The sequence below is a fragment of the Eschrichtius robustus genome, chromosome 10 (genome assembly GCF_028021215.1).
Source record: "Eschrichtius robustus isolate mEscRob2 chromosome 10, mEscRob2.pri, whole genome shotgun sequence".
Lineage (NCBI taxonomy): Eukaryota > Metazoa > Chordata > Mammalia > Artiodactyla > Eschrichtiidae > Eschrichtius > Eschrichtius robustus.
Genome location: NC_090833.1, coordinates 37,583,765 through 37,594,487, shown reverse-complemented (window position 1 = coordinate 37,594,487; position 10,723 = coordinate 37,583,765). Strand labels below are relative to the sequence as shown.

Here is a 10,723-nt window from a genome sequence, read left to right as displayed (position 1 = left end):
ATCTGTGCCTGGATGAGGGGAGACTGACCCTCCTCATATCCCCTACAGGACAGTGGGGGCTCCCCCACACCTCAGACACACATATTTACATCATTATTTTATTCCACTTCGGAGGCAGCCCCTCAGTCTCTCAGATGTATCCAAAGCAGGAGTTACGGATTAGGCTCCACTATGATTTTGAATTATAAAATAATGAAGTCCCAGATGCCAGTAGATCCTGGCTGCACGGTGGTAAGAGGTGTGACTGAGCCTCTCTTGCAGATGATCCAGCACCCGTATAGACCAGGCTAGACTGTTCTCCAGCTTTCTGCTGGGCCAGAACTAACTGCCTGAACCAGGAGCTCACAGCACCATCCACTCGCATCACCAAAGCTATGCCCAGGCAAAGTCCCACGCTGCTCACAATGAAGCCCATGGCCTCAAAAATGAACCTGCAAAGAAAGGTAGAGAATCTCAAAGGACACAGACAGGAGGCCTAGAGCCTTTTCCCTGCTGAGGCGAAACCTTGTCCACTCTGGATGTTCATTGTTTGCTCCAAGCTTCCCCCTCCCCCACACCAATACTTCTCAAGCAAATCCACTCACTTGGGGGCAAACACCTTCCAGACCATGAGATGCCTGCGGAGGATGGAGGCTGCCAAGGCACAGGCCAAAATCTAAGGGAAGAGAGGAGGGGTCAAGTTATTAAGGAAGGGGAGGAGGAAGCAGGTCAAACAGAGAACTGCTGCAGGTCCCTGTGAAGAATGGAAGGGGAAGGAAAGTAGTGTGTGTCAGTGGGAAAAAACCCTGGGCTAGGAGTTAGGAGACCTGATTCTTTTCCTGGCCCAACCACGACTTGCAGTGTGACCTTGGGCAAGCACTATTCATCTGTGCCACTGACACTCAGGCTCTGCCTCCCAGGGTGGAGGGAATGTCAGAGTCACACCTTCTGCCTCTGAAGGAAAAGAAGATCAACGATCACAGCTTGGGAAAGAATCCCGGCCACCACCTCAGCTTTTCCAGTCTGTCCACTAATGGAGTAATCCCCGGATGCAACCATCAGGTCCAGATCTAGCTTGTAGAGAGGAAACAATCCAAGACTAGGATGAAGGAGACCCAGGTTCAAGTCTTAATACTGCCATTTGAGGCCACTGGCCTTTGGGCAATCACTTCACTTATCTACACCTCGGTCAAGGCTCTCTCCTAGGGTTTTGGCAAAGTGTGAAAGAATGTGATGTACATGCATGAGAAAACTAACTCCATGATCTCTCCCCTGCACCCACCTGAATACCAAGGACAAAGAGGTACTTGAGGCCCAGCTGCAGCAGCGCTGCATTGAAGTGGTGAGGCGCATCCCGGAGCCGCATCTCCCTCAGTGGCTCCTCCTCCTCCTCAGGCCTGACTCTGGCCTCAGCTTCATTCCCTGGGGGCTGCCGCCTCTTCCGGGGCCCTTGACTCTCACAGAGAAAGGGCCAGAGCAGGAGCAATGGGCAACCTACTGCCTCAGAGGAAGGCAGGGCTAGAATCAATGGAGGACCCAGGGACCAGGCCACCCTGGCCCCCAACTACCCTAGTTGGCTCAGCCTCCAATTAGCAAAGGCCAAGGGGTGCCCAAGATCTAACAAAATCACATTTCCCCACTCAAATCCTGGGGTTTCCTTTCCTTCCACGAAGCCAGAGTAAACAATGGAAGCAAGGGAGGAATGAGGAGGTACCTGCAAAGAGGATATGGGAGGCAAAGGTGTTGGCTCCCACCAGCAAAGCAGACAGCCAGGTAAAGTCATGACCCTCTGGGACTCCCACGAAGGCAGCATGCCAATGGATAGCTGGAAAGACGGGCTGGTGACCCGTGGAATAGAAGGTCTGTGTTGCCATGAAGGCCCAAGCAGAGACTGCCTGCCAAGGCACAGTAAAAGGACCTGGGGGAAGAGATATGCCTCTTTACAGTCACGTCTCACTCCCTAACCCACAGCCCACTGCCCCAAGATCATATACACCTACTACCTCAGTGCTGTCTCTTACACACGAGCATGCCCATCACTCCAAGCTTCTAATAGTCAACACTCTGTTATTCTAATTCCCTCCGTGGCACAAAGCCCCATTGCTCTAATCTGTGGTCAGCCTCTTTCTCTCATATACACACAGCTCACTATGAGTGGTGAATATACTTGTAATTCACCACTCTCATCACTGGAGAATCAGGAAATGCGCTCACGAGGATGCAGCATTTCCATAAGAATTGAGTCTTGGAGTACTGTTTGTCTCCCTCCTCCATGAACCCTGCTGGCCCTGAAAGCCAGTGGGAGGGATCAATTAGCTTGGCTACAGCAGATAAGAGACAGGACATCAGGAAGACCCTCTCAACTGTTGGGGCGTGAGACTCTGTATCAAGGTGAAGAACCTGAGGAGCAACACCTCCCTGAAAATAAGAAGGGCTGAATTCACATCACTACTGTCCCTGGATGAATCAGGGCTGAGATATGTATTTACCAGGGGTGGTGATGGGTATCCCAGCAGCAAGCAGATGCAGGAGAAGGAAGCTCTGCAGAAACAGAAGCAGGAACACAAGGCTAATGCGCTCTGCATGCAATAGCAGAAGTGGAAAGGCCAAGAGGGTGAGGGCCGTGACCATAGCAGCTGAGTAGACACTCCCCAACTGATAGGCGGCCACCGTCAGGGGGCCCTGAGATTTGGTCCTCTCTAGCCGGCCCCGGAACTCCTCCTGCATGTGTCGGTAGATTTGAGGAACCACATAATCCAGGTCAGCCTGAGAAGTGGGGGGGCCTGAGAAGGGAGTGAGGACAGTCCTGGTCCGTGGAGCACCCGTTGCAGCTTTCACCAGCACCGTCACAGGCCTCCAGAGCAGCAGCATGAGCCCTGAAGCAGCCAACCCGGCCACAGCCCTAGGTAACATAACTGATGCCCCAGCGACCAGGGCCCGGAGACGTGGGGGTGCTTCATCCGCCCCTGATGCCAAGGCCCAGTAGGCGGCAGTGCCTAGTCCCATCAGCGGCAGCCCCCAGCGCACAAAGAGCACAGGGGGCTCAGGGCTCTTGAGATTACCATAGCGGCGAAGCCACAGGCGCACGGCAGCTAACAGGGCCGCCAGCGCCCCCACACAAGCTCCATACCACACATTCTTGGCTCGACCACCCACCATGGATGCCAGGGGACTCAGCCAGGGAGAGGAGCTGCAAGCAGGCGTCTCTTCAGGGCATCGATGAAAAAGCCCAGCTAGCCTTATACATAAAAGCAACCCAACTCCAAGCCCCAGGGCATGCGTGCCATTGTGACGTGGGGGGCCTGCTGGGGTCAGAAAGCCAAGGCGAGGTATTGTGAGTAGCTTAGGTGGCAGCAGCTTGCCCTCCCAGTGAAGCTGGGCAACCAGGAGCAAGATGAGTGAGATCAAAAGGAAGGGGGCGGCCCTGGCCTCGGCTATAACAAAGCTATCAGAGAAGAAACCAGCAAAGCGAATGAGCAGGAGTAACAGGACAGGCCCAGGCATGGGAAGCAGGGCTGCCAGGGGCCTCTTAGCTCCCCAGCCAGCCCAGGCTTTCCACAGAAAAGGCAGAAGTGAGCCCACTGCAGCCATGGCCCCTAGAACCACTGAATCCAGCTTCAGCCCAGTAGTTGCCAGGAGTCCAGCACACACTACGGCCCCAGTCAAACCCCAGGCCATGGGTATTAAGAGAGGGCGGAAACAGAAGCCTGGGGATGTTGCCCACTGGGATACCAGTAGGCAAAGAAAGCAGGTAGCAGCCAAGAGAGCAGCACCCCCTGCCATGCGGACCAGAGAAAAACGAGCCCAAGACTCAATGCACATGGCCCGAACTCCCCGCAGGAACTGCTGCAGCTCAGTAATCACAGTCTGTAGTGCTGCCTCAGCCCCCTGGGGGCTCTGCAGAAGCCGCTGGTAGTCAGCAGAAGCCTTGGAGAAGAGGTTCTGCAGTCGATGAAGCTCCTTAACTTGGAGGTCCTGAGCAGCAGTTGAGTAGGTGTGAAGAAATCGGGACACCTGGCAGAAAAGATCAGAAACCAAGGGGAAAAGCTCAGAGACGTGAACTGGGACACAGGCAAGGACAGGTATTACCATATGGGGTACCTAGAAATCAGGGACCCAAACTCCGTCCAGGACAGGGAGAGAGGGAGTACTTGGCTATGGAATGTGATATTAAGACTGAACAAAGGACAACAGAGTGGGTCATTATGCTTCTCCCATGCTCAACCTAACTCTGTCACCTGGAAGCCCAGCCCATTACCTACCTGCTGGGCATTGAGATGGAGAGCTGAGGCTTGGGCCAGAGTAGAAGAGTGAGGCTGGGAGTCTTCGACCTCTGAGAACACCTCAGCTATCACCTCCCCGATGTTCCCAAATGGGATGGGCAGGCCCAACAGCAGGGCCAGCGTAGGCACAAGGCTGATTTGAGGAATTACCTCTGGCTCCTAGAGAACAAGGACAGGGGTCAACGGGTTCAACAAAGAGCTGAGGTCAGTGTTTAGGATGGAAGACATAGGAGCCTAGGTAGGAAATAAGAATGGGGGATGCCCAGGGTTATGAATTTGGGGGCTTAAAATGGAGGGATCCACAAGGATGCTACGATTATGATGTGGATTGAATAGCGGAAAACCACACAAAGCACACCTCAGGCCTCACCTCTGGTGGGGCGCTGGGGAAGAGGGCTGTGGGACTATACAGAAAAAGTGCAGCTGAGGTCTCCAGCTCACTGTCCCCTCCATGGTTCCCACTCGTGGTCATCCCATGGTCCCCAGTCACTACCAGCAGTGTGTCATTCTCCAGACGCTCCACGAGTCCCCTGGGGGCCAAGAAATGTGTCAGGAGGTAGGGATAAAGACTTTTCTCAGGGACTTCCCTGGTGGCGCAGTGGTTAAGAATCCACCTGCCAATGCAGGGGACACGGGTTCGAGCCCTGGTCCGGGAAGATCCCACATGCCGCAGAGCAACTAAGCCCGTGCGCCACAACTACTGAGCCTGCCCGTGCTCTAGAGCCCACGAGCCACAACTACTGAAGCCCACGTGCCTAGAACCCGTGCTCCGCAACAAGAGAAGCCACCGCAATGAGAAGCCCACACACCGCAACAAAAAGTAGCCCCTGCTCGCCACAACTAGAGAAAGCCCGCGCGCAGCAATGAAGACCCAACACAGCCAAAAATAAATTAATTAATTAATTTAAAAAAGATTTTTTTCAGGGGCCCATTCACCCCCAGCCATAACTTCCACTAGTAGGGCCTAGACCTCTGGCAAAAAAACACCTCTTTGGTCATAACCCTACTGCCCCAAATCACATGCTAAATTACTCAAAACAGATGAGGCCCCTAGCTTCAGAAAAAGGCCTAGAGAAGACAGAATTCAACCAAGTAAGAGTTCCAAATAAAGATTTTTTTCTCTTGGGACCATATATTATGAGATTCTCAGACACAAACCCACTCCCCCAGCCAATATCCCACACTCACTGGATCACTTGGTCCATTTGGCTAAGTTTCTTGGCCATTTCAGGATGATGAGGGCCATGCTTGTGGCCACAGTGATCCACACCCAGGAAGTGAGTAATCAGCACATCCCATTCACCACTGTCCACTGTGAAGGAGAGAACCTGAGCACAGGGGACTAAGGCCCACTCCTCAACCCCAGCCAGGCTCTGATGCTCCTATGTCCAGGGGCACAAGCCCAGGCCACTGCATCCATGGGAGGTTCAGAATTTGTGGACTGACATAGCCCTCCCCAGCTCCCAGTCTTAGTCAGGCCTGCCTCTGGCCCCGTGCTCACTGGTTGGGTAGAGGTGTTCCAGGATACCATTGTCCACTGTGTGTAGGTCTCTAACATCGAAGGACGGGAAAAAGAAAGCTTGAGAGAAAGCTCCAGGAAAAAGATCGTTCCAGGTTTCATCTCCCATGAAGACCACGCGCCTTCCTGCAGGGACATGAGTGGGTCACAGCCTGAGCAGGAGTCAGGGGAGGGGGAAGAGGAGAGGCCTTTTAAAGATCTATCAGAAATCCCAACTATGCACTCTAAGGCACAGCAGTTCCATCCAACAACTCTTTATCCTTCAAGGCCTAAAATTTTCTGCCAGGAAGCTTTCCCTGGTAACCATACTCCACCAAGACCTTTTACTACTTATTCCTATAAAAAGCTCTGCTAGTCCTCAGCCCCTGGCCATCTCTGCTGCTCTATTTTTCCTGGGTACATCTTGCTTTTTCCCAGTCAGTGAGTGGACAGGACCTGGACCCTCTGCTCTCTTCTCCACCCTTTTGAAAATACCAGACCCACATCTTCTTTTCGTCTCTCCCCTGCCCCTTTACTGAGAGCTCGCCCAAAGTAAAACCAATACCCCATGCAGATTAGAAACGCCAGAAGGACAGAGCCCGGACCTGAGCTCCCTGCATACAGAGCCAGGGTCTCTTTCTCCTTCCTGTACTCCTAGTTAAGCACGCAGCTGGGCACCCAAAGTTCTGGCTCTCTGACGTCTAAAGAAATTTGCCAAGGTACTCCTGGCCACCAAAGAGGCCCGACTAACCTGTACTGGTAAGCTGCTTAACGAGATTGTCTTCCGCTATGGCGTAGCTGGCAAAATTACTGCCAGCATCAATAAAGGTAGGCAGTGAGCCGGTGGTGAGGGCCTTGAGGCGCTGCATGGTGGTGGTCGGGGGGTCAACCTTGGACTGGTAGAGCCTGGCATGGTAGGGCTGAATTTCCAGGATCCTCTGCAAGAAGGCCAGTTTGCCCAGGAAGGGCAGGGAGACGGGAGGCTCTCCAGAAACATGTGAGAGCTGGGGCTGGGCAAAGTCAAATCGCAGAGCATCTATCAGCACCAACACAAGCCGGGAGAATCGGGAAGCCATCCAGCAGGACCCGGGCTCCCCTCGGCTCCCCCATGGCAGGGACCCAGGGCCTGGGGGCTCTTGGCAGCTGCTATGGTTGGTGAGCTCCAAACGGGTGAGCAGGAAGCCACTGGTGAAGAGAGCAATGCCGGCGTAGAAGAGGAAGCCCACCCAGGCCAGGAAGAGCAGCACTGAGATCTTCCGCATCCTGGTGGTGGCGGGGGAGGGAATTCATAACTGTGAGGCAAAGAACCAGCAGACAGTCTAGTCTCTCAATACAAAGCCCAGCTAGAATCACTTCCTCTTGGAAGCCTTCCTGAAGATAAACAGTCCCATAGCCAACCCAATGCAATGTTCCTCTCCACCAGTTATACCAGCGTTTCTGAAGGCGAGGTGCGCAGACTATGGGCATCAACCTGGAGCAGCTGTTTTAAAATGGTGATTTCCAGGCGCCACCCCAGATCCCCTGAATCAGGATCTTCGGGGGTGGAGCATAGGAATTTGTACGCCAGGAGATCCTAATGATGGAAAACACAGTCCACGAGGGAAACTTATTCCAAGTGGTAGACTGCTTTCTGACAGCCCGTTTCTCCTCTCTCCTCGCCAATTTCAACACCCCTGGAGTGGCCAGGGCTCGCAGCCGCAGGGGAATCCCGGCCAGGCTGATGGCGCCGCCTGGCGGGGACCCAGGGGACGAAGAGAAGGAGTCCTACTCCACTTCCGGACAGCCAGGATCGCCAGGAGACCAGAAGCGCGACCTCCCCGGCGCAGCACGGCAGAGGCAGAGGTCTTGAGGCAGTTGGGCCTCGCTGGGACCCAGACGTCCGGATGGCTCTGCCTCCTCAGGTGGCTACCCGGCCTCCGGCTGGGCACCCTGACCTGGGTACGGGGCCCGCTAGACTGCGAGCTCTGAGGGGGGTGGAAGGGCCCCTAACTTCGGGCAAAAGCGAGCGCACGAGGATTTGGGGAGACCCTGGCTCACCTTGAATGGCGCCCGGAAGTGCAGCATCGGCGCCTGCGGCCTGGCACCACAGAGGTGCGTGCGCCGGCTAGAGCGACCCTCGGGGGTCCCGATCGCCATCTGCTGGCGCCTCCGAGGAAGTTCGGCAAGGAATGCAAGGCTGGCCAGAGACGGAGTTTGATGGGAGAGTATAGTAATTTAGAATTGGGGGCAAGGCACTAAACTAGAAGAGTTCAGGGAGCCACTGTCCATTCTTGGTTAAGACTAAGATCTAGGCCTCTGGAACCAAACTTAGCTTGAATCCTAGCCCTGCCACTCACTATCATTATTGGGCATTACCTCATCTGTAAAATAAGGATAATATTTATTTCCCCCTTTTTGCCAAGCTGACTCCAACTGATAGATTTTATTATTCATCCTTCCCAAGGATGAATCTTACAGTCAGTAATAAGACAATCCAATTCAAAAATGGGCAAAGAGGCACAACATTGTAAATCAACTATATTTGAATTAAAAAAAAATTTTTTTTAATGGGCAAAGGATCTAAATAGACATTTCTCCAAAGAAGACTTTTTTTTTTTTTTTAAATTTTTGGCTGCGTTGGTCTCTGTTTCTGTGCGCGGGCTTTCTCTAGTTGCAGTGAGCGGGGGCCACTCTTCGTTGTGGTGTGCAGGCTTCTCTTTGCAGTGGCTTCTCTTGTTGCGGAGCACGGGCTCTAGGCATGCAGGCTTCAGTAGTTGCAGCATGCGGGCTCAGTAGTTGTGGCACGAGGGCTTAGTTGCTCTGCAGCATGTGGGATCTTCCCGGACCAGGGCTCGAACCCGTGTCCCCTGCATTGGCAGGCGGATTCTTAACCACTGTGCCACCAGGGAAGTCCCAAAGAAAATATATGAATGAACAATTAACACATGAGAAGATGCTCAACATTATTAGCCGTCAGGGAAATGCTGGAGATACCACTTTAAACACAGGAGGATGGCTATAATAAAAAAGATAAATAACAAGTATTGATGTGGGTGTGAAGAAATGTGAACCCTCATAAACTGCTGTTGGAATTGAAAAATGGTGCAGCAGCTTTTGAAAAGAAGTCTGGCAATTCTTCCAAAGGTTAAACGTAGAGCTACCATATGACCCAGCAATTCCACTGGTAGGTATATACCCAAGAGAAATGAAAAACCTGTGGCCATGCAAAAACTTGCACATGAAGGTTCATAGTAGCATTATCATAATAGCCAAAAGGTGGAAACAACCCAAATGGCCTTCACTGATAAATGGATGAACAAAATATGCTATATCTATACAATAGAATATTGTTTGGCCAAAAAAAAAACGGGATGACGTACTACAAGTGGTTACATGCAACTACATGAATGGAACTTAAAAACATGCTCACTAGGGGACTTCCGTAGTGGTTCAGTGGCTAAGACTCCACGCTCCCGATGCAGGGGGCCCAGGTTCGATCCCTGGTCAGGGAACTAGATCCCACATGCTGCAGCTAAAGATCCTGCAGGCTTCAATGAAGATCCTGCACGTGGCATCGAAGAGCCCGGGTGCCACAACCAAGACCTGGTACAGCCAAATAAATAAATATTAAAAAAAAAAAACATGCTAAGTGAAAGAAGCCAATCACAAAATAGCACATATTATTCCATTTACATGAATATGTAAATCTACAGATACAGAAAGTAAATTAGTGGTTGTCTAGGGTTGAGGGGAGAGAGGAGTGACTACTAATGGGTACGGGGTTTTGTGGTGGGGTGGGGATGGGGAGCAGTGATGAAAATGTTCTAAATTGTGATTGTTGCCCAATTCTGTGAATATACTACAAATTATTGAATTTACACTTTAAGCAGGTGAATCACATTGTATGTGAATTATATCTCAGAAAAGCTACCATTTAAAACAAAACAAAAAACCTCTCCAATGGTTTCTCATCTCAGAATAAAGACTAAATTCTTGTAGTGGTTCTACATGGCCCTACAAATCTACACACTGACTCCCCACTTCCTTCTTTGATTCATGTAGCTGCCACTTGTTTCCTTAACTCAGTTCCATCCACTGTAGTTGCTTTGCTCTTCACATTACAAGGCAGCCACGCTCTGCCTCAGGACCTTTGCATTTCCAACTCCTGTCAGCTTTACTCCCAGATGCCCAAATGGGCCTTACCCATCTCATCTCCGTATCTAAGCTTAAATGTACCATCAGTGAGGCTTCCTGTAACCCTCTACTTAATGTTACAGCCCTCCTCTCAAGTTCCCCATCTCCCTTCCTTTCTTTACTTCCCTCTGTAGTACAACTCATCAGCATCTGAAATACTATACATCTTATTAATGATTTGTCCCTTCCAAATAGAATGTAAGCTCATTGAGAGTAGGGAATTTTGTTTTCTTTATTACTATATCCTCAGTGCCTGGCATATAGTTGGGATTCAATAAAATTATTAAATGGATAAATGAATAAATTCTAATTCAGAAATATGTTGAAATATCCCTCCACCTTCATCCCCAAAGCCCCTTACCTATGTTCAGGCCTCACCACCCTCTCCAGGACCACTGAAGTAGCCTTCTTACTGTCCTTCCAGCCTCCCATCTCTCCTTCAAATCCCCTGACCACATCGCAGCAGGACAGCTCCATCTGAAACTCTTATGTGATTACCTTAATCTTCTTAAAATTCTTCATGGGAAGGGGAAAAACCCTTCATGCCCCCCACTCCCAAGATAAAGTCCAAACTCTTTCAGGACCCTATCTCCCTGAGATTTGGCCCCTGCCACATAGTCACACCCCCTAACACCCCACCCATCCGCCACAGCGAACAACTCTGAATACTCCAACTTCTCTGGAGCCATGGGCCTTTGCATATTCCAGTCCCCAACCGTAGCCTGATGAAAGCACTGATTTTTCCAGCCTGAGCCCAATGTCCGAGTTGGTAATCTTGCTGCCCACAAAG

At 51.5% G+C, this 10,723-nt stretch overlaps 1 protein-coding gene across 4 annotated transcripts; it reads right to left on the bottom strand.

Moving 5' to 3' along the window:
- Positions 1–84: 84 nt before the first annotated feature.
- Positions 85–7,828, bottom strand: PIGO (phosphatidylinositol glycan anchor biosynthesis class O). 4 transcript variants are annotated; one of them, XM_068551806.1, is made up of 11 exons: positions 7,798–7,828; positions 6,512–7,023; positions 5,764–5,907; positions 5,451–5,574; positions 4,633–4,792; positions 4,242–4,421; positions 2,469–3,993; positions 1,694–1,897; positions 1,262–1,476; positions 585–655; positions 85–431 (listed from the first exon to the last, which is right to left on the bottom strand). In XM_068551806.1, exons 2-11 carry the CDS (start codon positions 7,020–7,022, stop codon positions 170–172), a joined length of 3,396 nt encoding a protein of 1,131 aa, XP_068407907.1. In that variant the 5' UTR covers position 7,023; positions 7,798–7,828; the 3' UTR covers positions 85–169. The 4 variants fall into 4 exon arrangements, with proteins under 4 accessions (XP_068407907.1, XP_068407908.1, XP_068407912.1 ...); XM_068551807.1 differs by having other exon boundaries at positions 5,791–5,907; positions 6,512–7,825; XM_068551811.1 differs by lacking the exon at positions 7,798–7,828 and having other exon boundaries at positions 5,764–5,933; positions 6,512–6,592.
- Positions 7,829–10,723: the final 2,895 nt, after the last annotated feature.

Excerpts from the sequence above, each read along its gene's own strand:
- PIGO (XM_068551806.1), bottom strand. The coding sequence starts at position 7,022 with ATGCGGAAGATCTCAGTGCTGCTCTTCCTGGCCTGGGTGGGCTTCCTC. Across the intron at positions 5,575-5,763 it reads GGAACACCTCTACCCAACCA|TGGACAGTGGTGAATGGGAT; the intron begins GTGAGCACGGGG and ends TCTCCTTCACAG. Across the intron at positions 432-584 it reads TGGAAGGTGTTTGCCCCCAA|GTTCATTTTTGAGGCCATGG; the intron begins GTGAGTGGATTT and ends CTTTCTTTGCAG.